A 27,015-nucleotide genomic window follows, 5' to 3' on the forward strand; every position below is an offset into this window, starting at 1 on the left:
GAAACGAAGGGGTCAGCTATATAATTGAATGTCATGTTGCCGCTACTATATCTCGTGTTTTCCATGTTTAAGTTTCTGTCTTATTGCAACTAAAATGGCTTCACCTGCCACTGCAACTTCCGGTTGAGCAACTAGCTAAGTAAGAAACTGCCTACTTTGTTGTTGTATCTAATGAAGAATGTTTCAAGTATTGTGTCATTATGACTCCAAATGATTTCGTAATCTCTATATTATGAATTGACAATCACACATTTTGTTGTTAACATACAAGGATCAAACATGCATATACTACTAATATTTCGATGGCATTTCAATCCATACTCGGCCGTGTTTAGCTACTCTTGTTCAACTGTTTCTCCCTGTCCGGTGTTATTCCCGCTTCCGTTGTTACCGTGAACTTTTATCTCCAAAAGCCTTTCAACAGGTTGCCTGCAAATGGGGCATCGATTTGTCTGAAACCTCAATACCTTAGCACATCCGCTACACATACACTGCACCACCAAACCCAAACAATTTTTAACATCTATATATATGTCCATCATCACATAATAGTAGTAAATCATCAGCTTTCACTTACCATATGTCGACATGGAAGAACAGTGGTGTCTCGTGGTTCAGACAAACATATAACACATTCTTTACCAGGATCATTAGCATCATCAGCTGAATCATCATCCCCCTCAACTGTATTCCCAATCCCATAAATCTCCTGCAACTCATATCTCGTTCCATTAACCCATAGTATCTGCTTCACCACTCTAATCTTAATCTCTCCTTTATCCTTCTCATAAACCGCTTGAGTAATCTGCGCATTCTTCGACCCCGACCTTTCTTCTTCTTCATTCTCACCACCTGAGGGAGCTGCTTCTGCCTTAACCGCTAATGGATAGATCTCTGTGTCTGCGGCCGCTTTGAACAGCTCAACGTCCTCAAAGACCGAAAAGTCTATACCAGAACCAGATGATTGTTTAAACTTCTGACCAAGTCCTTTCTCGAAATCTAGAGTGATAGGTGGCAGTATATCTTCCTTTGTCGCTGTGAGTTTGCAATCTTCGGATTCTTTAGCAAAGAAAATGACACTAATCCTATTTTTCACAAGTCCAACATAATAACATAAGCTTAATTCAATTACACATGAAGAAGATTTGATCAAATTGCAATAAGAAGATCCAAATTACATAGTCACGAGGAAGAACACAACAAAATTCACGTGTTATCTGCTCAAATGGATCACGAAATCAACGAAAGGGAGAAAGTGAAATCTACCTTCCGGAGACGGTTGCATCAAACGTAAAGGAGACGAGAAAGCGACCCGGATTATCCGGGTCGGGTTCAAGCCTAAGAGACTCCTTCTTGAGATTAACGTCGTTACGAATCGTGACGGCTTTCTGGTGTTCAACGTAAGGAGTCGGTTGAGCCATCATGTGACCAGCATAAGGGTATCTGGCCATCGCCACGGGAGCCCAAGAGTGGTTGTGGTAAGGATGCGGTGGATGATGTTGGAGGTGGTGGTCGTACGGCGGAAGAGGCATGGCTCCCGGGGGAGGATGGTGGTAGTAAGAAGCAGGGTACTGGTAAACCGGATTAGGATTAGGATTAGGATAGGGAGTAACGGCAGCGAAAACGATGGGATTAGCTTGGATTTCTGTAGGTAGAGGTGGTGGAGGAAGAGAAGAAGAAGGAGGAGGAGGAGGTGGTGGTGGAGCCGCCGTATGGTTTCGCCGTCGACGGCGTCTACCTTCACCACCGCTGCTGCTAATGTTTCCCATATGTTATTGGCGTTAAACCCAGATCAAAAAGACAAGATTTTTTGGTGACCCAAATGATCAAATCTCAGAAAATTGCTAAATTTGTGGGTGGATCGGAGATTCTGGGGATTAATATTGAGTGAAATGTAAGGAATTACGAAAAGCAAAAGCAGAGAGAGTTTAGATGAATTAAGAAAGAAAGAAAATAAAAAGAGAGAGAGAGAGATAAGAGAGAATAATTTAGGAGAAGAAAGTGGGTAATGATATGATGAATGGGGTCAGGTTGGCCAAGAAGCTCCACCCATGAACATAAAACACCTCCCACCCTCCTTCGATGGTGTTTATGTTCCCAAAAAGCTTTCTTTTTTTTTTCTTTGGACTTTTTTTCTCCTTGTTATTAATAATTACGTTGATTATAAGGAGTTTTGTCTTTTCAAAAAACAAAATTCAACACGAGTACTTAAAAGAGTTGAGGTGTGTTATATGACGACAAAAATATAGAAAGAAAGATGTTATCTTTTTAATTAGAAACACATTCCCATTAATTATTAGAGCATCTCCATTTGAAGTATCTCAATAAGATACCCAATAAAAAAAAAAAATAATTAAAGAAGAAAAAGTATGATAGAAGGAAAAAAAAGTAGAAGAGAAGGAGAGTTGAATTTCTCTTCCGAGAAACTTTGAGAAACTATTCTCATCCAATTTGGACAAGTGTCATCATACTATTAATTCAATTATTAAATAATAATTAATGTATCTGTTTTAATTAAAATATTATTTTTATTTTTTTTTAGAATCTTTCCTTGTTTTTACTGATAAAGATGGTCTTAAGATTTTTATTTAGGTCTACATTAGGATTAATTTGTTCATGCTTTAAAAAGATGATGTTATTTTCAGAAACCATTAATTGAGAAATCCAAATATTTTACAGAGTGAAGAAGTTGTCGATCATTGCATAGTTCTGTCTTCTGTGTGATTAAAGAGTTAAAAGTCACTTGTGCTGTCCGAAATGTATACTAGGCAATAGGCATTGTCTACTTTCCGCTTCTAGACTTATATTGCCTAAATATCTACTAGTAATTAGTGTGAAGTTTAATATGTATTCCTAACAAAGTAGGCTATACTTTATTTTTATTTTTAACCTATAATAAACCTACTTTTTGCCAACATAATATTCTTATATACAGTAGTCCGAAAAGATGAACTGGTATTTTGGAATTCATATTTAAACTTGTTTTGTCGTCTTTGAATAATTGTGTATAAGTTTAACCCAAAACACAAAACAAAACTGATGTATACTTTAATGTCTTAAAAATTAGTGTTTCTACAAAAGCATAAGCTCCGTTGACCAAAAAGAAAACATAAGCCCTAAAAGAGTTTTTATATTTTCAAAACCCTAAGCTAATTTTTTAAAAAATTTGTATGAATTTAGAGTCAAGAGATCACCATTAGCTAAAAAAAACGTCACAAAGAATAAAAATATATAAACATTCTTTCAAAGGAAGATATATATATATATATATATATATATTCAGTAGCCAGATTAAACTGTAACTATTGGATGTTTGATATTACGTGAAATTATATTACATGTTGATTTTGATCAAAATCAAATTATATTCGTGATCATATACAGATAGATATCATATTGAAACATTCCCATACGAAGGTAGTGGTGCGATTCGAAATCAAAAATAAATAAAGAGACATAATAGAATCGCATACCTAACCACTCGCACACACTTTCATTAAGCAATTCCAAAAGACGAACATATATAAACTAAGAAAAATAAATGGGAATCAATTATAAAATACTCTATATATAGTGGGAAACGGCAGACCGGATATATCATCAAGTTGGATACATATGTTGTGTAAAATCTGTAAAATCAATTGTATCAATTTATAGTTATGTAGACCTATGATCGTGACATATATATATATATAAAAACTAAACTTTGTTCTCTGTTGAATGTTGATGCATCTTTGTTATAATTTACAGGATAACAAATATGACGTCGAACGTAGCATCTTCTTGGAACACTAATGTAATATACATATGTCAAAGATTTTCTTAGGTTTGAGTCACTATGATTGAAATAGATCGAGCTCAGGTGTTTCTAAGAAGATATTTCGTTAATTAGTGAGTATGCTTAGACCCTTACATTATCTTTATGATACTAGCCGATAATTTATCTGAAGTCCGCATATCAGCAACGTGTCACGTACTATCTACGAATCCATCTAAAGCCAAATACTTTCATTAACTTCATTTTGTCGTTTCCTCAGAGGTGATGTTACCCTAACAAGATTTGTATTTGAGTGGAACAAATATATATATGTTAGATCTAATTGTGTGGTTCGTAATGAGGAATGATGTATCAATGAGGAATTTCGTACATGTGTACTTTGTGTAAGATCCCAAAAAGAGAGATCGTTTCCAATTTTGAAACAAAAGCTGTTTTATGACTAAGAAAAGCTCTATATTGTCAAAAGAATTACTAGTAGGTTATTTTCATATTTGTTTCCTTTAATACTATTACAGAGCAGTAAATGTCATGTGAATTATGTAGTCTGACAAATTGTGTGGATGAATTAAGTAGCTAAATGTTAGTTGAAAATGGTTAAACACAATCACTACATAAAACGAATTTGTTCATCTAACACTGCATATATAGTAGACAAAATGTGTGCATGAACTAATTAGCTAAATATTTTGTTAAAAATGGTTATATATAAAAACACTAAATAAAAATAATCTGTTCATATATTAATTTTCTCCTTTAATTCATATAAACAGCTAACAGAACAATTGAAGTAGCACCTCTTTAGTTTCAAAGATTCATAAACCAACTTTGAAAATTTTAGCTGAGCAAAGTGTAATTAATCACAATTAATGTTTTTGGATAATGTTTCCTCTCATTGAAAATTATTTTCTCAAATCTTGAATGTATATTTTTGATTATACAATTTCACCAGAATTCATAAATAAAAGAATAATAACACTCATTAAAAAAAAGAAGCTAGAAGATCAATGCATCTCTTGCGACATGTTCCAACCAATTCGCAAGTTCCGACATAGTTGGTTGTTGATTCGGATCCTCCCGTACACACAACTCTGCCACGTCAGCAAGTTTCAACAACGGCTCCACGTTTCTCGGCAACGCAATATACGTATCCACAATCGCCGCCGCTTTGCCTTCTCTGATCACCGGAACCGTCCATTCAACAATCTCCGGCGGATCACAGTCCCTATCATAACGTTTCCTACCGGTTAAAATCTCTAACAGCACAACTCCAAAGTCATAAACATCTCTTTTGATGTCCAAATTCTTCTCGTTCGACGATGTCACGAGCCCGAAATCCGCAACTCTCGCCACCCATTCCGAGTCCAATAGTACATTCGAAGACTTCACATCGCCATGAATGATTCTCGGCTCAGCTTCATTGTGAAGATACTCAAGACCCTTTGCGGTTTGCATAGCGATTTTGATCCTTAAGCTCCAACTCAATGGCGAAAACCCACTGTGCAGATGATCGTGAAGCGTACCGTGAGGCATGTACTCGTAAACAAGAAGCCTCTCTCCCATTTCGGTAGAGTAACCAAGGAGATTCACAATGTTGCAATGCCTAATGTTGCAGAGAATCTCCAATTCTGTCTCGAATTCTCTAGTGTTTGTGTGGATTATGGTTGCTGCGTTTGCTCTCTTAACCGCTACTTGCCTCCCGTCCGCCAACACGGCTTTGTAGACAAACCCATAGCTTCCTCTGCCTAACTCATTGAACTCTTTAAACCCGTTGGTCGCGTCTTTAAGCTCAGAGAGTCTAAACACTTGAGCAAAAGGCGTTACCGATGGAGCAGGGGATACATTTTCAAGTGGCTGATCAGTGTCTAAATCGGGCTTTCCTATGCAAGATTTGAATTGATTCGCTGCTCCGTCTTCTTTATTAGGACTAGTGACAATCCGTGGCACAACACAGCAACCAATTATAATGATCAATAGAGCGGATGCGCAAGACCCGATGATAAGAACAAGTCTCTGTAGTTGATGCCAATGCTTATCTGGAAAATTGCTGTTATGAAGCTTACATATATCCGAACAAGAACTGTTTTGACAGAGCGAGCAAGGCGTACATATCCGATCAGAGTTCGCGGTGCACGAACTTGACAAGAAGAATCCGTGAGAGCAATCCGAGCCGCAAGGTGAACAGACCATTAACTCTTTCCTTACACACAAACTCGTTAGGTCAGGTTCATTGAGTATACTTGCGTTGAAAGCAAACTCTTTTTCATTACAAGGACCAGCTCTACACATCCCTGGACTGCAGAGCTCTAACGGAGGATCGTAAGCTAATGTGGACGAACCATTAACCATCCAACAATCAAGAACAAGATCCTCTTCTCTAATACCACAAACAATGAAATCAGACGAAGCTATTGCTTTAAATCCAGAACCTTTTGGAATCAAAGAGAAATTAGAGTTTCCCCAACACTCAACCTCATGATTATCCTCACGGATTCCGCAGAAATGGCGAGGACCCGCGGTTAGCGAGACGAATCGAGAATCATTCATCGGAGAATTGACAAAAGATTCATCTTCTCCCCAACATTTAACCTCTCGAGATAAATTAAGAATAGCACAAACGGAGTTTTTACCGGCGGCTAAGACTTGGAAGTTATCAGAAGTTGTGTTAAACCCTAAATTAGAAGAATTGGGACCAAAACAGAGCATCCCACCATCTCTGATTCCACCACAGCTAAACCCATCACCAGAAACAATATTGTTGAAGACGAGATTACTAACAATCTGATCATAGAAGTTAGGATTCTCCTTGGCGATTAAGCTGTTGTTGTTCGTAGCTCTAGTTATCTCCCAACAATCGATAGTCCCAGAATCGTGATCGGAATAGTAAGCTCCTCTAACAGCACAGACATGGCTGTTTCCAGCAGCTATCTGAGAGTAAGCAGTAGTCCTGTAAGCTAGAGGGACAAGATCCATACCTGAAGAAGACCCAAGTGAACTAAAACAGAATGCTTGAGAAGTGTTCGACAAAATGCCGCAGAGAAACCCGTCTCCGCCTGAAAGAACCGCCATTGACGGAATGTTGTAGCTTGCGGAAGTGGAAGAAGCAATAGACGACGAAGAAGAAGAAGAAGAGGGAGAAGAAGGAGATGAATAGTTCTTTCCCCAGCAGATAACATCTTGACGACCACTAGCGTCAATGGCGCAGAAGAAAGCAGAGCCGCCGAACGACGCCGCAATCGGACCGGAGGATCCAAATCCGGATCCGGGTTTGGGCAAATACAGGAGAATGAGAGAGAGAAAGAGGAGAGAGCAACGGGTTTCCATTGGAGGTGAAGTTCATGAACTGTGAAAGAAGAAGATTGACACAAGCTGCCATTTGACAGTGTGATGGCTAACGAACAGAGAACGTGGGTGGCGTCCTCATTGGAGATGAGAGCAAAAAGTTTAAATATTTTATTGAACAACTAATTTACTGTATCTATTCATATTCATGCATGTAAATAATTTACGTATATATAATCCCTGGGTTTTTGGGGGTAAAAAAAGGTATATACTATAGTTGATAAATCGAAAAGAAAATTATTTCCAAAAAGGGAAAATCTAATGAAATTTGCCTTAATGGGAGACAATAAGATCTAATCCCAGTGATTTCATGTCAGTTTTTTGGAGCTTTAAAACAAAAGAAAAACTTTTTTGTTTGGTTGTTGTGGAGCTCACCGTCATTGTCAACTTGTCAACATATATGAAATGGATAATATAGTAGGTAACAAAATAGAAGTAAGATAGGAGTCAATAATTCATAATTTTTCATGAAATTTTAAATTATTGAGGAAATGATGTGTGGGGTTATAAGTTCGGCGTTTTTGGTGCATATAATTCCAAAAAACATGCATCGGTGCTATAAACGCAATGTTAGATCCTTTTTCTAATCTTAAAATGTTTTACTTCAATAATTTGCTTCTTAAATGTGTTTGGGTGTATACTATAAACTTTATCCAAGAGTTTGTAATACTAAGAACTAGCCAACTAAAAGAAAAAAAAGAACTAGCCGACTAAATGAATTAAACATTAGCTCTTGCTTCTTCGATAACAATATTGTGCATTATCAGGATTAATCCGATGGTAATTGAGATTTACACTGCGGAATAAAAAAATAAGAAAATTATTATTGATAAGACTTTAAAGTTGAATGGTAAAAGACCATTTATGAGCCCATCAAAACGTAAAACATAACGAGAGAAAAAAACAAACCAAAGCGCTAAAAAAAACTCAAAAGTCATATCGACGCTGACGGAGACGGAGAACAAGGTAAAGAGTTGACTTTTTATGAATATCGTAATCCCCTAAAGTGACGCCATCTTCAAGCTGTTGTCCGAAAAATATTAGCATCTGTTGGTCTGGTTTGATTCCTTCCTTAACTTGGATCTTTTCCTTTACATTGGCGATCGTGTCTGAGCTTTCAACTTCCAAAATTATGGTTTTTCCGGTAAGAGTCTTGATAAAAATCTGCATACCACCTCTCTGAAGAAATAGCTGATGGATAGTTGATCCTTTCTGGATGTTGTAATCTAGTAGCGTTCGACTACCCACAAGCACTCTACCACCAAAGATAAGTCTCTGTCTGTCCAGAGGAATTCCTACCTTGTGTTGGATCTTAACTTTTACATTATCAATGGTGTCTGAGCTCTCAACTTCTAGAGTAATGGTTTTACAGGTAGGGGTTTCACCGGAAAATGAAAATGTCTTGACGAATATCTGCATACCATGGCGAATATGAAAGAAAAGGTGAAGGGTTGACTCATTCCGGATGTTGTAATCCCCAAGAGTACGGCCATCCTGGAGTTGGCCACCGCGAAAAAGCAGTATCTGCTGGTCCGGGGGTGAACCTACCTTGTCTTGAATCTTAGCTTTAACACTTTTAATGGTGTCTGAGCTCAAAACTTCTAGGGTAATGATTTTACCGCCAAAGAGTTTCACAAATATCTGCATACCAAGGACAAGGTGAAGTGTTGACTCTTTCTGGATGCTGTAATCCGCAAGAGTACAACCATCCTTGAGCTCTTTACCAAGAAAGATCAGCCTCTGCAGGTTTGGTTGTGGTTGGATCCCTTCTTTATCCTGAACCATGGCCTTTACATTTTCGATTGTGTCCCAGCTCTCAACTTCCAAATTTATTCTCTTTCTGGTAAGGGTCTTGACGAAAATCTGCATCCCACAACGGAATCTAGTCACCAGATACAGAGTTGATCCTTTCTGGATGTTGTAATGTGCTAGGGTTCGACCACCCTCAAGCGGTTTACCAGCAAAGATAAGTCTATGTAGGTCCATAGGAATTCTTTCCTTGTCTTGGAGCTTAGCTTTAACATTGTCAATGGTGTCTGAGCTCTCAACTTCTAGGATGAAGTTTTCACCGGTAAAGGAATTATAAGGAAGGTTTTTCACAAATATATACATATCACCGCGAAGACGAAGGGCAAGGCAAAGGGTTGACCTATTCCGGATGCCGTAATCCGCAAGAGTACGATTATCCTCGGTGAAGAGCTCTTCACCGTGAAAGATAAGCCTCTGGTGGTCCGGGCGTAAACCTTCCCTGTCTTGAATCTTCGCCTTGACATTTTCAATGGTGTCTGAGCTCTCAACTTTTAGGGTGAGGGTGTCACTGGTAAAGTTTTTACCGGAAAAGGTACTCACAAATATCTGCATACCACCGCAAAGACGAAGGACAAGATGCAGTGTTGACTCTTTCTGGATGTTGTAATCGGCAAGAGTACGACCATCCTCGAGTTGCTTACCTGCAAAGATAAGTCTCTGCTGGCGAGGAAGGATTCCTTCTTTATCTTGGATCTTGGCCTTGACGTTATCGATAGTGTCTGAGCTTTTGACCTCAAGGGTTATGGTCTTTCCCGTAAGAGTCTGCACAAAGATTTGCATACCACCTCTCAACCTCAGAACCAAGTGGAGAGTTGACTCTTTCTGGATGTTGTAATCAGCCAAGGTAAGGCCATCCTCGAGCTGTTTACCAGCAAAGATAAGTCGTTGCTGGTCTAAAGGAATGCCTTCCTTGTTCTGGATCTTAGCCTTGACATTATGAATGGAGTCGGAGGTTTCAACATCAAGTGTTATGGTCTTTTCTGTAAGAGTCTTTGCGTAGATTTGAATTGTCATCTGTAAACAATTTTTTTTATGGGAGAGAAAGGAGGATTCTGAATGGTAAGAACCAAAAAGATCAGGCGAAAAAAGATGATGAGAAGAGATAGAAGAAACAAATACCTTGAGAGAGAGTAGTAGTACTTCACAGAAAACTTTTGCAGAACGATCGATTTAGGGTTTGAGTAAAAGCGTTTCTCAGTTTATATAGAAGAGGAAAAGTTTTGGATTTAAATCAGCTTTCGATAATTATAAAATATTCGACTTAATCTGTTAATTAAATAATTCGAAATTTAGTATTATCTTGTTTATCGCTTTGATTTTTTTATAAAATGCGAACCAAAACAATTCTTGCTTTGATTATTTTTATAAAATACGAACCAAAACAATTCTTGCTCTTCTGATATGGCGTGCACCTCAAAATAGAAGGTTCTGAGGGGTGGCACTTTAGTCTTTCTTCACCTTACAAGATCACTAGCATCTGAAATCGCTTGGAAAATGAAATATTCCTGAATTGCTTAGAGTTTAGACTTCAATTAGAGTAATAAAATTCCACTCTCCAAAAACATTCATGCATTGCACAAAGCTATATATATAATCAAACCTTTACTACCAAACTTTAAGAGTTTGTTTGCAGAATTCAATTATTAGAGACTTTCAAACCGAAAGACTCAAAAATAAAAAGTTGCTCAACATAGAAATTGAAGTCCATGCTTCTATTATTGTGTCGCCATGATGGAACTCATGTAAGCAGACTTCTTGCCAGATGCTCCCGAGCTGTTGCTAGCGCTTGTGTTAGTGTCTGCAATACCGAAATGTAAACAGAGGGTTCAAATTAGAAGTTCACGTTTGTGTTTATAGCCAAACCAGACCAAAGTTATAGCAAAACTAAATCAAGACTATTGCTTTTCCACAGGGAGATGTAACAATAATAGTCAAAAGTGTCGTTACCTGTTCAGAGAGTGAACCACTAGCTTCTGTGCTCTGCATTGCTACTTTCCCCGCAATGACGTTTGGATCCGTTTCAAGAACCACCCTTAACACATATTCCATAATAAGCCACAATCAGACAATAGCTAACTGCTAAGATATATGGGACAAGCTTAAAAAAGGTTGAGCAAATCTTTAGCATGCTTAAGACTTTTATGTAATTGTCGTGTAGGGCTAAACTATTAAACTTGCATACCCTTGATCGACCATTTCATCAAGGCATAGAAAGATGAGATCCAAGTTCTCAAGGGCTTCCATCTTTTCCACATTGCTCCTGGTAAAAAAAAAAAGGGATGCATCATACTTTAGTTGTGGAGATGGTTGATCAATAAATAAAGGCATATTCAGTTGTCAAGTCAAACAAATACCTCAGAAGAAGTGCAACAGCATCAAAAAAGCCTTGAAGAACAGAAGCTAAGATGAGCTCGTTTTCATTTTCACCTCCAGTAACAAAGAAGTGAAGGTCCTGGGCAAACTTATAGACAATAATATTGCTGTCCAACAGTGTGATCTCAGCTGCACATAAAACATCGATATGGCTATTTGAAAGAGATAAGTATATAAGCATACACGAAGTCAGGAAACATGATAGAAATTGTGTAGATGAAAAATGTTATGTAGTCTTACCTTCTGTACGAGCATTGGTCTTAGAGGTCTTTGAGAATACATACTTCTCAAAACTTAACTTGGCGGCATTAGTTGGCCAGTCATCCGAGTAATACTTGACAGCCACACGCTTTCCTTCAGAGTCTAGAAGAAGAATCTTCTTTACCAAAGGACAAGAATCCTATTCAATGTACATTGGAAAGTCAGTAATTAAGTTCCAGTCCAAAAAAAGAGTAAAACTCCTACAAAGCTGTATGATTGCGGCAACATACACACATTCTAACAGAATACGAAATACAATCATATAATGCATATGTACTTACAGGAGACATTGTTGTAAGACTTGAGATGTACCTGAAACAGTGACAAAAACAAAACCAAGTAGTATCTGAGTCAAAAACTTTCGATTTTAACAAGATATTAAAAACTTCAACCCACACTCACAGTTGTTCTAGTCACTGGTACAAAAGAGTACATATACTAAGATCATATGTGACATTATGTGTGTAGTGTAGTAAATGTAATGTTGATGATCTCCATGACAAGATAGCTATTATTTCAACCAGGGATTACAAATGGAGATTGACGTATTTAATAATAGACAACGAATCACCAAAATTCGGATTGATACATACATGCATTAATCACATAACTAAATCTTATCGGAGAATCACATAACTAAGCACAGATGAGAACGCAAACAAATGATTCAAGACTCAAATAGGCAGCAATGGATCTCGATAATCATAATCCAAAGGATCACCGGAATAAAAGATCGGAGAAGAAGTAATGGATTGGAGGATTCAAATGTGAAAAGCGCAAGATCGTCGAGACAGAAGAAATCGCCTCGGAGTGAGAGAGAGCTCCTTTCGCTGTTTCAGTGTCACACTGCTTATCGGGATCTGAATGCTTAATTTCATCTGACCGGTTTTTATAATTTATTGATATCCGGTTCATTTGACCATGGCCGTTTAAGAACATAGGCTGATGCCGTTTCTTATTTTCAGACACTAACTTTGTGCCGTTTTATTTCATGGAAATCGAAATGTTCTCTGCTTCTCTGCTGGAGCTAGAGAAGGTATAAAAGTAAACTTTTTCAGGTCCAACGCAGCAAAAAGTCTCCTCTTTCCTCTCTTTCTCTCTCTGCGTCCTTCTGAGGCTGGAAGCGATGACCATGACAGCATTTCTCGCGAGACGGCTTATCGGTAACGGATCGAGCCAGATTCTCGGGACTTCGAGTTCTAGCTCCGGTCCGTTCATTTCCGTTTCTAGGGCTTTCTTCTCCTCCTCCACTCCGATCAAAGCTACTCTCTTTCCCGGTGATGGGATCGGTCCCGAAATCGCTGAATCTGTCAAGCAGGTCCCTTTTTTCAATCTACTTTGGTGTTGTGTAATTTATGTTACCATATAAATTTTGTTATAGATTCTGGATACTCTTAGGAACCATAATGTCTGAATACTTTTTGAGACGTGTCAAGGGAGAGATTTGAATCATAAAGTTTGTTTTTTTTAGTTTATAGCTGATGGTTCTGAAAATGTTTTCCCTTTATGCTGATCCAGGTGTTTACTGCCGCTGATGTGGTTATTGATTGGGACGAACAGTTTGTTGGTACTGAAGTAGATCCTAGAACCAATAGTTTCTTGACATGGGATAATCTTCAATCTGTGCTTAAAAACAAGGTTGGTTTGAAAGGACCAATGGCTACTCCAATTGGAAAGGGTCACCGTTCCTTGAACCTTACTCTTAGGAAAGAGCTGAATTTGTATGCCAATGTTAGGCCTTGTTACAGTCTTCCTGGTTACAAAACCCGTTATGATGATGTTGATCTCATTACCATTCGTGAGAACACTGAAGGAGAGTACAGTGGGCTTGAACACCAGGTTAGTCTATTGTTCTGTCATTTTAGTGAATCTGTATCTAGTATCATTTTTAGAGCCATGTTGATGATTTGTCATTTTTATTTGCTAGGTCGTCAAGGGTGTAGTGGAAAGTCTTAAAATTATTACCCGTAAGGCGAGTATGAGAGTTGCCGAGTATGCCTTTCTTTATGCCAAGACTCACGGAAGGAAGAAAGTTTCTGCAATTCACAAAGCCAACATTATGCAGAAAACTGATGGTCTTTTCCTGCAGGTCAGCTCATTTTGGAACTCAGAATACATTAGCACTTCTCAATTAGGGGAACATAGCAATTTTTCTAGTCTCTCACTGGCTTCTTTTTCTTAACCTTTGTTCTGAGACAAGTTTTTATTTGCTTCCTGCTTTGCAGTGTTGTGATGAAGTTGCTGCGAAGTATCCTGAGATATATTACGAGAAGGTTGTTATTGACAATTGCTGTATGATGGTAAGCTATAACATGATATCCACCCTATCTTTTGTTCCAAATTATGTAAAGGTCAATCTCATTGTTAATTAAGTTAGTATTTGGGATAATCTTGTTGATTTTGAAGGTTAGATTTCCCAGCAACCCATACTTGGGTCTGCTTTTCGCTAATTTTACTTATGGAACAATGTGGGATTGATAATCTTAATTCTGACAGCTTGTGAAAAACCCAGCACTTTTTGATGTCTTGGTGATGCCAAATCTCTATGGAGATATTATCAGCGATTTGTGTGCTGGACTTGTTGGGGGACTAGGACTGACTCCTAGGTAACATTTGTTTCTTCGTCTCACAGATTATTGTCTAGTATGAAAATGAGGCAATCATCTTATGCTCTTATTATGTTTTGTTCCAGTATGAATATTGGGGAGGATGGTATTGCCCTTGCTGAAGCTGTTCACGGCTCTGCACCTGATATTGCTGGAATGGTTAGTCATCATTCTTAGATGTTATCATCGTTCTAAATTCGTTTGATGCATAGAGTTGTTGTTAACTTGTTAAATTATTAGAGTAAATAGGATTTAGACACTGCATTACAGATTTTGACAAATTTAAGTGAACTTGCCTACTTTTACCCTAAAACTAAGTATGATAGAAGCTGTTCCTGAGAGAAGATTCTCCATTACTCTCTTCTATGCCATTTCTTGGTTGAACATTCAGAAGCTTTCATTGTAGAATGGATTATTGTCTAGTTTATATTGTAGAATGGTTCTTACTGGATGATCGTGCTTGTAGTACTTGAATGATGTTAATAACTGGCCAACCTAGCATTGAGGGTTAAGGAGTCTAATAAATAAATCATGTTTTCAAATACAGTGGGTTTAGATATTATCTTGCCACTATTCAATATCAGAACTTGATTCGATTTTTAGCTTATGATCCACATGTTTGTTATTCTTTGCTGGTGTTGTGTAGAACCTGGCGAACCCAACAGCTTTGCTACTGAGTGGAGTGATGATGTTGCGGCACCTGAAGCTCAACAAACAAGCAGAGCAAATCCACAGTGCCATCATCAACACAATAGCCGAGGGAAAGTATAGAACTGCTGATCTCGGAGGTTCCTCAACTACAACAGATTTCACAAAAGCCATCTGTGATCATCTCTAAACACCCGTGAAAAACCATAATTCTTTCCTTACTTACTTATTGGATCTTCCTCTTGGATTTTCACTCCAAAATTTTTCTACATATTGATCCTCTTCCTATGAGGAGAAACAAAGCCGCCATAGGCTTTAGACATTGACTTGTGTTTTCCTTAGATTTGAAGTTCTTGCAGAGCTGTATTACTTCTTCTGCCTTTAAGATCCATAACAAAAGAAGGATACAGATATTGGAAGAATCCATCAAAAGGTTCACATTTACAGTTTGTGGATTTTGCCTGAATTGTTTGGCGTTATGTCTTATTCTCTGTGAATTTTCAACAATAATAATATCGTCCCTTTTGTCCTTACCTAAATTGTTTGCCTATTCTCTGTGAATGAATGAATACATAACTCTCAAACCCTGAAAAGTGAAAACTTTCAATGCTGAAACAAACCAACGTGGATGATTCAGGACTTTTCAATGCCACCGACAAATTCAATCTTTTTCCTATTCATTTTGTAAGTTGCAATGCTGTCACATTTGGTTTTCTCATTGTTTTTAACTCTCTCTTAAAGAAACAACTTAATTAGAATTTTTATGTTCTTACAACAAGATCCAATAGACTTTTGGACATGTGTTGACACTTTTCTCAAGTGGGTTGGTGGGATAGGGACGTATATAGCTGCATTTGACAACAACACTACTCTATTTCATCAATTATTTCGTTACTCATAAATTTTGTTTCAGTTAACTTTTCTCTACAAATGAAGTTGAATGAAATGAACTATACTAAAATTTGGTTTAATATAGAATTAGAAATTCCAATGGCAAATTTATGCATGATTTTGAGCTAATATATAAATATACATTATTTTGCCCAAAAAAAAAGATAAATATGCATTAAAAAATAATATATATAAAATAATAGGAAGAAGAAGAATCTATCTTTGGTATACCTACTTTGGTTTCAGAGCTTATAAACACAAACACTTCACTCACACAAAACACTTGCTCCTCCATTTACCAGATCTGAACCTCTTCCCTTTCCTCGAAAATCCTTCTAACATCATCATCCATGGCTTCCTCTGATTTCGATGGAATCCTTTTGGGAATGGGAAACCCACTCCTCGACGTCTCTGCCGTCGTCGACCAACAGTTTCTCGACAAGTAAGCTCAGATCCGGATCGTTTTCGCTCGGATCTAGATTGTTTGTGTTTACGATATTCTTTATGGGTTCTCTGAATTCTAATGCTTTCTTTTGAATTCGTGACAGATACGACATCAAATTGAACAATGCGATTCTCGCAGAGGACAAACATTTGCCCATGTAAGTGAATTCACTTTTTCTCAATCCTAGCGTGCATTTGAATTCAAATGGTGATAATGAGGATTGATTAGTATTTACTCTTCAAGTTGTTCTGTAATTGATGTGGATATGTATATGTAATCTGCGTAGAAGAATTATGATTTGATTGTGACAAGTGCTATGTTTAAGGGAAACAGACACAAGTGTGGTGATTTTTCATTGCCCTTAAGTGATTCTTGATGTGATTTTAATATGACAGTGATTATTTTTCAAATACTCTTTGTTTATTCACATGATAATTGGTATGTTTAGGTACGATGAAATGAGCCAGAAGTTCAATGTTGAATACATTGCTGGAGGTAATTCATCTTTTGAGCTATCAATAGACATTTGGTGTTCATGTGTATTTGCAGTATTTTTGATATTTTCTTGATTTCGTTTGGCTTTCAGGTGCTACCCAGAACTCAATCAAAGTGGCCCAGGTAAAGGATAATTACGGTTTCTACTCATACTTGTTTTGAAGTTAGTACCTTTTTTTGCTAAATGAATGGTATCTTTGATTACTGCAGTGGATGCTTCAAGTTCCTGGGGCAACCAGTTACATGGGATCCATTGGAAAGGACAAATACGGAGAGGCAATGAAGAAGGATGCTACAGCAGCTGGTGTCTATGTGAGTCTGCTTTATGTTTATCAATTATTAATTATTGGTGGTTGGTTTTGCTTCATGTTCAATCATCAGGAAATAGACTGTTAATCTGCGCTTGTTCTGTATCCAGGTCCACTATTACGAAGATGAGGCAACACCTACCGGAACTTGCGGTGTCTGTGTTCTTGGTGGAGAAAGGTCAGTTTACAATAATTCTTTCTATGTCTGCTTATCATTTGTCTTAATAAGATGTGTTTCTGCTGAGTTGTACTGAGGCGTGTTTCCCCTTTTGCAGATCGCTCATTGCCAATCTTTCTGCTGCTAATTGCTACAAGGTTGAACACTTGAAGAAGCCTGAGAACTGGGCTCTGGGTACAAAACTCATCTTCTGACCTTTTTATTCTGAGATCGGATATTGTCATATGTTGGAGTTATCTGAGATTTTGTGAAACATATTTCTTTCTTGGCAGTTGAGAAGGCCAAGTTTTATTACATTGCTGGATTCTTCCTCACGGTATCACCAGAATCCATTCAGTTGGTACGTGAACATGCTGCTGCAAACAACAAGGTATGAATACATGATCCTTTATGAGAGCCAGGCACAGTGATTTGTTTCTCCTACCAGTGTTGTCTTTGGCATGAACAGTCCTGATATGCTCACATATTTGACAGGTGTTCACGATGAACCTTTCTGCTCCATTCATCTGTGAATTCTTCAAAGATGTTCAGGAGAAGTGCCTGCCGTAAGCACATCCTAATCTCTCGATCCATTTATTCCATCTTATAATTGCCTAAACTAATCACTGGCGATATACTGAAAAGCAAGACGCTGCATCTAATGTCTTGCTTGGACCAGGTACATGGACTATATTTTTGGCAATGAGACCGAGGCAAGAACCTTCTCCAGGGTTCACGGCTGGGAGGTAACTGTCGAAATTTCACCCTGTATTGTTTGAAGAAAGACAGTTTATTAATCTGTTTGGTTATATTTTATACAGACTGATGATGTTGAGCAAATAGCCATCAAGATGTCCCAGTTACCCAAAGCCTCTGGAACATACAAGAGGACTACTGTGATTACACAAGGCGCAGATCCTGTGGTTGTCGCTGAGGATGGAAAAGTGAAGAAGTACCCAGTCATCCCTCTCCCCAAAGAGAAGCTTGTTGACACCAACGGTGCAGGTATTTGTTAAGAACTCAGGCCTCACTAACTGCACTCTAACTAAGTCACAGCAGCTCGAATTTGCTACATTCCGTCCTAGATTAGATACAGCTTAACTTATAGCTAAGAGTTAAAAGCTTATTATTGTTTGATGATATCAACCACTCATCTAATTATAGCATAAAAACTCTTATCCAAATCCAGGTTTACCAAACCGTTTGCTTTGTTATATTGTAATAAGAAGATTATCATACATTTTGTATCAGTCTCAAGTAAACTAATTCCGGTGGTTTAACCCTCTTGGTTCTCTGTGTTCATAGGTGATGCATTTGTGGGAGGGTTTCTGTCCCAGCTGGTGCACGGAAAGGGGATTGAAGAGTGTGTGAGGGCAGGATGCTACGCGTCAAACGTAGTGATCCAGAGGTCTGGTTGCACTTACCCTGAGAAACCAGACTTCAACTAAATCTAGAAGTCGCACAAATCATCCTTTTAGTTTTATCTCTGAATGAGATTTTGGTGATTATTATTATACGACCCAAATAAACTCTATGTTGTTTTCTTGTATCACCTTTTGAGGCTTTAAGCTATTATTGAGTGTGTGTTTTGGCTTGGTTTTATTGTACCTTTTTATGATTAATAAATATTATTACTATACTAGGCCGAGTATGATATTCCAAATGTCAAAATGTTCATAACTTGTTATATCTTCATGGATGTAATTATCCTCTATTTTTGTTTGAACTTGCTTCATTTCATGAAATAATTGAATGATCATTATTCCCTATAATGTACATTACTGTTATATTAACTAGTTTCTCTGTTCGAATTCTATTTGGTTCGGTTCAACGAAACAACATTGGACATTCCTATGCAAAGAAAATTTGCAGAATCTTTTGTGTCGGCACATGTATAGAACAATTTCTATTGAATCATGGAAATGACAAGTATAATGTCTCGTTTTGGATGTATTTGATAATGTAAAGTAGGACCAGTATGACTCGTAAAAGACTTTTGACTTTGGACGATATCAACAACTTTGACTTTTACTTCACTTGTACAGTTCTACTTTCTTATCTTCTACGTATACTAATCAAACGAATTTGTGCATAAATTGGCATGGGAAAGGCCACGAGTCAAATATGATTTGATCCATTTTAGTTTTAACATCTATTGGTACGTACGTGAAGTTACGAGATTTGAGTGAAGGCGAATAATATCAATACGAAAAGTACAAAACCGGGATCAAACCGCAAATTGTAACACAGCAAGCGTAAGCAACACGACAAAGTGGTATGGATTAGTTTAACATAATCGTATAAATAGGTTAAGTTACCAAGGTTTAAGGTATCTCAACAAGTGGTACAAATTACCAAACAAGATTTTAAGAAACATATAGATCAATCGGGATTCGGAAACCAATACCGAGGATTTCTTTAATTCATTATTTTTTGTGTGAAAATGCTAAACTTTGTCGTTAAATTTATGTACTCTAGGTTCTAGGAAGATTTAGGAAATCTCCTAGGTGACCCAAGTGAAATATCCCTTCCACTTCCCCATTGCAAATCTCATGATTACCATAAACAAATAAGATTAGTAGTAGAGAACTATGCTTGTTAACATAAACATTAATGTAATTATGTAAGATTATATTTTGAACCACTTTGGAAAGTGGAAACCATTTTGGCATCATGGGCCGACTCACCCACCTTAAGAATAAAACTTCGTATTGTTATAGATTTTCAATCACTGATATTTAACAATGGTTTTTTTTTTTTTGCAACAGATGGTTGATGTTAGATGATAGTAAGTTAGTACCATTAAATATAAAACAACATTAATGAATACTTGAAAATTATAAAACTGTGACTATATTATCTATACATAATCTATAAAAAATATTTATTTTTCAAAAGCTCAAACATTGGTTGAGTTGTCTATCATAAATGCATAATCATATACATCTTGAGTCACTCACCGTCGTTTATTGTAGACTTTGTAGATAGTTTTATTTTGTATGTTAAAACGTTTCACCATCGTTTATTCGCATTCCATTAATTTGAAGATTTATTCTGTCATAGTAAAATTCCCTAAACAATAGAAAATGATGTTGTTGAAATAAGTAAGATTTTATTACTAAATAAGACCATAACTCATAAGTGATTTAGATACACTGATCGATCTGTTGGCTACTTTTCTAAGCACCTCACCGTTGAACAAGTCAAAGGAAAAAGAAATGAAAACGTTGTTTTTATGTGTGATTGTGTGTCTAATAAAAGAATATTAATTTTGGAAACATCTTTTAATAGTAACAAATAATTCATTTGTTTTGTCCAATTTAAATTCTCAGTTCTTCGTTCTTTCGCTGACTTTAGCTATCTCTCTCTGTAAAGACTTCGTTTTTTTTTTGTTGCCGTGTGACGACTTCTTCTTCCTCTTCTTCTTCGACCTCTTTCTCTCGGAAGCTTAGCTTCTTAAAATCCATTTCTCTCGGAAGCTTAGCTTCTCAAATCCTCGATCTCTTTTGTATCGTGATTCATTAACCACTTCATGATAATTATAATCTTCCTTCTCTTCTGACGATTGAATTACATCTTCTTCTGATAGCTGTTCTGATTTTTTTCTGTATACAAAGTAAATTCAAAGGTGAGAGTTGTGTCATCTTTTGCTTTTTATATACTTGTTCAATAAGTCAAAGTTCTTTATGTTGCTGTTGGGTTTTAGTTTATTGGAATCAACTTGCGAAATTTGATTACTTTTAGCTTCGAGATCCCTTCTATTACTCACTGGAACTTAGGGTTTGTGTTACTTGGAAAAGAATTTGGATCTGTTGGGTCTAAAGGCCTTCCTCTCTGTTAAGTGGTTTTGTACTTGGGGGAAGCCTTAACTTTGGAAATGCTTGTACTTTGCAGATTAGTTGTTCGATAATATGCTTCAATGGTTTTGATTTTGTGGTTCGGTATATGTTATATGATCATTATCAGTGTTTTATTGGTGTCCTGCAGTGGACAAACATCGGTATTTTAATCTCCTCTCGATAATGAAGTGTTTCTTGTTCTCTGGTGGGGATAAGAGAGGGGAACAGAAGACCCCTATTTCGGTTTCATTGACCTCTATCTTCTCTGACCGCGAAATAAACCGAAGCGGGTCAGAGTTCAACTCTCGTGATGTCTCTGGGACGAGCACAGAATCATCCATGGGGAGGAAGAACTCGTACCCTCCGGTGTCTACTAGAGCAAGTAATCTCAGAGAGTTCAGCATTACTGATCTCAAGTCTGCAACAAAGAACTTTAGCCGATCTGTTATGATTGGAGAAGGCGGTTTCGGTTGTGTCTTCAGGGGCACAGTGAGGAACTTAGAGGACTCGTCAGTTAAAATCGAAGTCGCAGTGAAGCAGCTCGGTAAAAGAGGGTTGCAGGTATGTCTGTTTTTTCCAATCTTGTTCTCAAGATCTGTTACTCATCCACTGGTTTAACACTATTATCTCATTTCTTGGATGTTGCAGGGGCATAAGGAATGGGTTACGGAAGTGAACTTCCTCGGAATAGTTGAGCATACAAACTTGGTGAAATTGCTTGGCTATTGTGCAGAAGATGATGAACGTGGAATCCAACGGCTTTTGGTTTATGAATACATGCCTAACCGAAGTGTTGAATTCCACTTATCCCCTCGGTCACTCACAGTTCTTACTTGGGACCTCAGACTGAGAATCGCCCAAGATGCAGCTCGCGGATTAACATACCTGCATGAAGAAATGGAGTTTCAGGTAATATGATGACTCTGCTACGTTACTGATCTCATTTCACTCTCTTGACTAACTTTTATTTATTGGCTTTTCAGATAATATTCCGCGATTTCAAGTCCTCGAACATTCTTTTGGATGAGGACTGGAAAGCAAAGCTCTCAGATTTCGGTTTGGCTCGTTTAGGTCCATCTGAAGGATTAACCCATGTTTCTACTGATGTAAGTTCTGCATTCACTTCTTTTGGTTGCAAGATTGAAAAACAGGTATGTTTTTGAACGGGTTTCTTTGGCTTTATTAGGTTGTAGGTACAATGGGTTATGCAGCACCTGAATACATTCAAACCGGCCGTCTCACATCGAAAAGCGATGTGTGGGGTTATGGAGTCTTCCTCTATGAGCTTATCACTGGGAGGCGACCGGTGGACAGAAACAGACCCAAGGGAGAGCAGAAGCTTCTAGAATGGGTGAGACCTTATTTATCTGACACAAGGAAGTTCAAGCTCATATTAGATCCAAGGCTGGAAGGGAAGTACCCGATCAAATCGGTTCAAAAGCTAGCAGTTGTGGCCAACAGATGTTTGGTTAGGAACTCAAAGGCACGTCCCAAGATGAGTGAGGTTTTAGAGATGGTGAACAAAATTGTGGAAGCTTCTTCAGGAAATGGCAGCCCACAGCTAGTTCCGCTGAACAGTGTAAAAGCTTCGAGAGACGCGAGAGGAAAGAACAATGGTGGTGGCGGTGAAGGAGGTTGGTTTGGCAAGTTATGGAATCCAAAGACAATAAGAGCTTGTTGACTGCTTATAGAATTCAACCTCTTCTTACAGCAAAAAAAAGAGTCAAGAAAGGTTTCATGGAGATTCCGAAGGTTGAAGATTCTAGCGAGATCAAGATGAAGCTCATATACATACATAAAGATAATTATATATGAAGATTTGTGAAAGATTCTAAAATGATGAAATATGATTTTTGTATGAACTTATGAATAGTAACCACAGCTAAATTAGTAAGATATGTATATTAAGCAAGAACGGCTTATCAGAGTTTTGTTCCAAAGCTGATCAATCTACTCGTGCTTAAGTGTATATTTGTGGTAATGTGTTAAGAGTTCCTATTAATTACCATAAGTAAATCACAAACATAAATAAAATGAAAATAATTATGGGCTTTAAGGTCTGGAGGACTACTGAAATTTGGGAGAAGTAGTTGGAAAAAGAATATTAGTCGATAGGTAGGAAATTGATATTGCTTGTGGAATGGAGGAAAAAATTGAACGAAAAAGAAGTTTCTAGAATTCTAATCACATAACATAAATAGGGTGAATATTTGGGAAAAGTAAAACAATAGGGGTCGGTTTGATATTACTAGAAGATAAGAAACAAAAAGGAAAATAAGAATAAAGGAAAAAAAAAGAGCTCTCTTTTCCAACAAGAAACGTAGAGAGATATAATTAGAGAAAATCTGTGCTCTTTCAGATCCCATTATCACAAATCCATCTCTCTCTCTCTCTCAGAGAAGAAACCAAAGAAGAAGAAAAAGCTCTCAACTTTCTTCGATTTCTCAGGGAACTCTTTCGTTAATCTCAAACTCAATCATGTCTACCCCAGCTGAATCTTCAGACTCGTAAGTACCCAGATCTCTGATTTTGGTTTTCCGATCGGGATTTTTTTCGGATCTTCTTAAAGTCTGGGTTTTTCGATTTTGGGGATTAGGGTTTTGGTTGATCTTGTGTTTCTATAGTTGAATCTTAATCTTCTTTGTTGTTGTTACAGGAAATCGAAGAAAGATTTCAGTACTGCTATTCTCGAGAGGAAGAAGTCTCCGAACCGTCTCGTCGTCGATGAGGCTATCAACGATGATAACTCCGTCGTCTCTCTTCACCCTGCAACCATGGAGAAGCTTCAGCTCTTCCGTGGTGATACCATTCTCATCAAGGTTTGGGTTTGCTTTTGTTTGTTTGGATTCTCTTTTGATTGAGATATTGAATGGTTGGTTTCTGTCTCTATGAAGAGACATAATTTAGGGTTTTTTCTCCTTGCTTGATTAATGGATTCTTATGTGGTTCTACATAAACTAGGGTTTGTGGTCTTTTGAAACAAGTGATTTATGATCTTAGGTATTATACAAAATAAAAAGACTTGCTTTTGTACTGATCCTGTCTTGGTGAATGATTCGTATTAGTAGTCTTTATGAGTTCTTATTTGGTTTGGATTTTGGCTTTCAGGGTAAGAAGAGGAAGGACACTGTCTGCATTGCTCTTGCTGATGAGACATGTGAGGAGCCAAAGATCAGAATGAATAAAGTAGTCAGATCTAACTTGAGGGTTAGACTGGGAGATGTTATATCTGTTCACCAATGCCCAGACGTCAAGTACGGAAAGCGTGTTCACATCCTGCCTGTTGATGATACTGTTGAAGGAGTGACTGGAAACCTATTTGATGCTTACCTGAAACGTAAGTTGCCTTTTTGTTTTAGATCCTTATCCAGTTATGCAATTTTGATTTTTCTTTGGATGTTCTTGTTTGGTTTGAGATATTATTAGAGTGATTTCTTAACAAAGATTGAATTCTTTTCAACAGCTTATTTCCTTGAGGCATACCGTCCAGTGAGGAAGGGTGATCTCTTCCTAGTCAGAGGAGGAATGAGGAGTGTGGAGTTCAAAGTTATAGAGACAGATCCTGCTGAGTACTGCGTGGTTGCTCCAGACACAGAGATTTTCTGTGAGGGTGAGCCTGTGAAGAGAGAGGATGAAGAAAGGCTAGATGATGTAGGTTATGATGATGTTGGTGGTGTCAGGAAACAGATGGCTCAGATTAGGGAACTTGTTGAACTTCCCTTGAGGCATCCACAGCTATTCAAGTCGATTGGTGTTAAGCCACCGAAGGGAATTCTTCTTTATGGACCACCTGGGTCTGGAAAGACTTTGATCGCTCGTGCTGTGGCTAATGAAACGGGTGCCTTTTTCTTCTGTATCAACGGACCTGAGATCATGTCCAAATTGGCTGGTGAGAGTGAGAGCAACCTCAGGAAAGCATTCGAGGAGGCTGAGAAAAATGCGCCTTCAATCATATTCATTGATGAGATCGACTCTATTGCACCGAAAAGAGAGAAGACTAATGGAGAGGTTGAGAGGAGGATTGTCTCTCAGCTCCTTACGCTAATGGATGGACTGAAATCTCGTGCTCATGTTATCGTCATGGGAGCAACCAATCGCCCCAACAGTATCGACCCAGCTTTGAGAAGGTTTGGAAGATTTGACAGGGAGATCGATATTGGAGTTCCTGACGAAATTGGACGTCTTGAAGTTCTGAGGATCCATACAAAGAACATGAAGCTGGCTGAAGATGTAATTTTCTAGTCATAGCTTTTTCTGTGTTTGTTGAGTGTAATGTTTATTGAATGCTAAATTCTTCTTGTGGTTGTTTTCCAGGTGGATCTCGAAAGGATCTCAAAGGACACACACGGTTACGTCGGTGCTGATCTTGCAGCTTTGTGCACAGAGGCCGCCCTGCAATGCATCAGGGAGAAGATGGATGTGATTGATCTGGAAGATGACTCCATAGACGCTGAAATCCTCAATTCCATGGCAGTCACTAATGAACATTTCCACACTGCTCTCGGGAACAGCAACCCATCTGCACTTCGTGAAACTGTGAGTATTGACAGTACTCTGCTTAGAACGAGATCAAAGATTGTATCTTTGCGTAAATCTCATTCCAAATTTTCTTCTTTGCTTTGCAGGTTGTGGAGGTTCCCAACGTCTCTTGGAATGATATTGGAGGTCTTGAGAATGTCAAGAGAGAGCTCCAGGAGGTAAATTGCTAATATTTACTTTTGCTTGGGTCTGTCTATTAATTGTAATTTGTAACCTGAGCCGTGTGATTGTTCAAATGCAGACTGTTCAATACCCAGTCGAGCACCCAGAGAAGTTTGAGAAATTCGGGATGTCTCCATCAAAGGGAGTCCTTTTCTACGGTCCTCCTGGATGTGGGAAAACCCTTTTGGCCAAAGCTATTGCCAACGAGTGCCAAGCTAATTTCATCAGTGTCAAGGGTCCCGAGCTTCTGACAATGTGGTTTGGAGAGAGTGAAGCAAATGTTCGTGAAATCTTCGACAAGGCCCGTCAATCCGCTCCATGTGTTCTTTTCTTTGATGAGCTCGACTCCATTGCAACTCAGAGAGGAGGTGGAAGTGGTGGCGATGGAGGTGGTGCTGCGGACAGAGTCTTGAACCAGCTTTTGACTGAGATGGACGGAATGAATGCCAAGAAAACCGTCTTCATCATCGGAGCTACCAACAGACCTGACATTATCGATTCAGCTCTTCTCCGTCCTGGAAGGCTTGACCAGCTCATTTACATTCCACTACCAGATGAGGATTCCCGTCTCAATATCTTCAAGGCCGCCTTGAGGAAATCTCCTATTGCTAAAGATGTAGACATCGGTGCACTTGCTAAATACACTCAGGGTTTCAGTGGTGCTGATATCACTGAGATTTGCCAGAGAGCTTGCAAGTACGCCATCAGAGAAAACATTGAGAAGGTTAGAGATCCCATCGCCAAGCTCTTTATCCAAAGATTGTTATACTCTCCAATCGTTGAACTGAAGCTCATGTTTTTTTTTTGTTTCAGGACATTGAAAAGGAGAAGAGGAGGAGCGAGAACCCAGAGGCAATGGAGGAAGATGGAGTGGATGAAGTATCAGAGATCAAAGCTGCACACTTTGAGGAGTCGATGAAGTATGCGCGTAGGAGTGTGAGTGATGCAGACATCAGGAAGTACCAAGCCTTTGCTCAGACGTTGCAGCAGTCTAGAGGGTTCGGTTCTGAGTTCAGGTTCGAGAATTCTGCTGGTTCAGGTGCCACCACTGGAGTCGCAGATCCGTTTGCCACGTCTGCAGCCGCTGCTGGGGACGATGATGATCTCTACAATTAGTGATAACTTCTTTATCCTTTTTTTTTTTAAGTTTTAAAACTCGAATTCTCTACTTTTGGATTACTGGGGAAAGTGATACTGATTCTTTCCTCGTGTTTTTAAGTTATCCGAATCTCTTGTGTTTGGGTTTTAATCAATGTTCTTAATTTTCGTTTCAATACTTGTTTGGTCGTTCATTACAAATGGAAAAAATAAAGGATTATAAAGTAAGTTAAAAAGATTGCAAGTGATAAGTAATTGCTTTATAAG

The 27,015-nt window shown here is 38.1% G+C and overlaps 8 protein-coding genes across 18 annotated transcripts; 4 read left to right on the forward strand and 4 right to left on the reverse strand.

Annotated features, from left to right (window-relative positions):
• Positions 1-112: 112 nt before the first annotated feature.
• LOG2 (RING/U-box superfamily protein) lies at positions 113-2,189 on the reverse strand. Of its 2 annotated transcripts, NM_111812.4 has the most exons (3): positions 1,267-2,189; positions 578-1,085; positions 113-491 (listed from the first exon to the last, which is right to left on the reverse strand). In NM_111812.4, the coding sequence occupies exons 1-3, from the start codon at positions 1,767-1,769 to the stop codon at positions 336-338; spliced, it is 1,167 nt and encodes a 388-aa protein (NP_566356.1). In that variant the 5' UTR covers positions 1,770-2,189; the 3' UTR covers positions 113-335. The 2 variants fall into 2 exon arrangements, with proteins under 2 accessions (NP_566356.1, NP_850547.1); NM_180216.1 differs by having other exon boundaries at positions 212-1,085; positions 1,267-2,124.
• A 2,458-nt stretch (positions 2,190-4,647) lies between these two features.
• Positions 4,648-7,388, reverse strand: CCR1 (CRINKLY4 related 1). The gene has a single exon (NM_111813.4). It carries the CDS (start codon positions 7,097-7,099, stop codon positions 4,772-4,774), a length of 2,328 nt encoding a protein of 775 aa, NP_187589.1. The 5' UTR covers positions 7,100-7,388; the 3' UTR covers positions 4,648-4,771.
• A 407-nt stretch (positions 7,389-7,795) lies between these two features.
• On the reverse strand, positions 7,796-10,184 carry UBQ8 (ubiquitin 8). 2 transcript variants are annotated; one of them, NM_001337841.1, is made up of 2 exons: positions 10,046-10,126; positions 7,796-9,940 (listed from the first exon to the last, which is right to left on the reverse strand). In NM_001337841.1, the coding sequence occupies exon 2, from the start codon at positions 9,938-9,940 to the stop codon at positions 8,045-8,047; it is 1,896 nt and encodes a 631-aa protein (NP_001319513.1). In that variant the 5' UTR covers positions 10,046-10,126; the 3' UTR covers positions 7,796-8,044. The 2 variants fall into 2 exon arrangements, with proteins under 2 accessions (NP_001319513.1, NP_566357.1); NM_111814.2 differs by having other exon boundaries at positions 7,796-10,184.
• Positions 10,185-10,361: 177 nt separating this feature from the next.
• AT3G09800 (SNARE-like superfamily protein) lies at positions 10,362-12,544 on the reverse strand. 6 transcript variants are annotated; one of them, NM_111815.5, is made up of 7 exons: positions 12,282-12,423; positions 11,842-11,872; positions 11,540-11,699; positions 11,281-11,428; positions 11,109-11,186; positions 10,874-10,958; positions 10,362-10,724 (listed from the first exon to the last, which is right to left on the reverse strand). In NM_111815.5, exons 2-7 carry the CDS (start codon positions 11,848-11,850, stop codon positions 10,665-10,667), a joined length of 540 nt encoding a protein of 179 aa, NP_566358.3. In that variant the 5' UTR covers positions 11,851-11,872; positions 12,282-12,423; the 3' UTR covers positions 10,362-10,664. The 6 variants fall into 6 exon arrangements, with proteins under 6 accessions (NP_566358.3, NP_001327153.1, NP_001327157.1 ...); NM_001337846.1 differs by having other exon boundaries at positions 10,447-10,724; positions 12,282-12,544; NM_001337845.1 differs by having other exon boundaries at positions 10,447-10,724; positions 12,198-12,544.
• IDH-VI (isocitrate dehydrogenase VI) lies at positions 12,433-15,399 on the forward strand. Its single transcript, NM_180218.2, has 7 exons — positions 12,433-12,878; positions 13,079-13,399; positions 13,488-13,649; positions 13,786-13,860; positions 14,057-14,166; positions 14,253-14,325; positions 14,813-15,399. The coding sequence occupies exons 1-7, from the start codon at positions 12,687-12,689 to the stop codon at positions 15,002-15,004; spliced, it is 1,125 nt and encodes a 374-aa protein (NP_850549.1). The 5' UTR covers positions 12,433-12,686; the 3' UTR covers positions 15,005-15,399.
• A 314-nt stretch (positions 15,400-15,713) lies between these two features.
• ADK1 (adenosine kinase 1) lies at positions 15,714-18,878 on the forward strand. 2 transcript variants are annotated; one of them, NM_111817.4, is made up of 12 exons: positions 15,714-16,147; positions 16,254-16,307; positions 16,599-16,645; positions 16,737-16,768; positions 16,856-16,957; positions 17,064-17,131; positions 17,229-17,305; positions 17,404-17,501; positions 17,606-17,676; positions 17,790-17,856; positions 17,932-18,115; positions 18,416-18,878. In NM_111817.4, exons 1-12 carry the CDS (start codon positions 16,056-16,058, stop codon positions 18,556-18,558), a joined length of 1,035 nt encoding a protein of 344 aa, NP_187593.1. In that variant the 5' UTR covers positions 15,714-16,055; the 3' UTR covers positions 18,559-18,878. The 2 variants fall into 2 exon arrangements, with proteins under 2 accessions (NP_187593.1, NP_974269.1); NM_202540.1 differs by having other exon boundaries at positions 16,028-16,147; positions 16,254-16,645.
• A 1,545-nt stretch (positions 18,879-20,423) lies between these two features.
• Positions 20,424-23,037, forward strand: AT3G09830 (Protein kinase superfamily protein). 3 transcript variants are annotated; one of them, NM_111818.4, is made up of 5 exons: positions 20,424-20,738; positions 21,077-21,510; positions 21,598-21,858; positions 21,933-22,055; positions 22,136-23,037. In NM_111818.4, exons 2-5 carry the CDS (start codon positions 21,133-21,135, stop codon positions 22,628-22,630), a joined length of 1,257 nt encoding a protein of 418 aa, NP_187594.1. In that variant the 5' UTR covers positions 20,424-20,738; positions 21,077-21,132; the 3' UTR covers positions 22,631-23,037. The 3 variants fall into 3 exon arrangements, with proteins under 3 accessions (NP_187594.1, NP_974270.1, NP_001326011.1); NM_202541.3 differs by having other exon boundaries at positions 21,098-21,510; NM_001337847.1 differs by having other exon boundaries at positions 20,424-21,510.
• Positions 23,038-23,182: 145 nt separating this feature from the next.
• CDC48 (cell division cycle 48) lies at positions 23,183-26,986 on the forward strand. Its single transcript, NM_111819.5, has 8 exons — positions 23,183-23,456; positions 23,606-23,768; positions 24,058-24,286; positions 24,413-25,179; positions 25,264-25,485; positions 25,575-25,646; positions 25,730-26,374; positions 26,464-26,986. Exons 1-8 carry the CDS (start codon positions 23,428-23,430, stop codon positions 26,764-26,766), a joined length of 2,430 nt encoding a protein of 809 aa, NP_187595.1. The 5' UTR covers positions 23,183-23,427; the 3' UTR covers positions 26,767-26,986.
• Positions 26,987-27,015: the final 29 nt, after the last annotated feature.

The sequence above is a fragment of the Arabidopsis thaliana genome, chromosome 3 (genome assembly GCF_000001735.4).
Source record: "Arabidopsis thaliana chromosome 3, partial sequence".
NCBI classification, from domain to species: Eukaryota; Viridiplantae; Streptophyta; class Magnoliopsida; order Brassicales; family Brassicaceae; genus Arabidopsis; species Arabidopsis thaliana.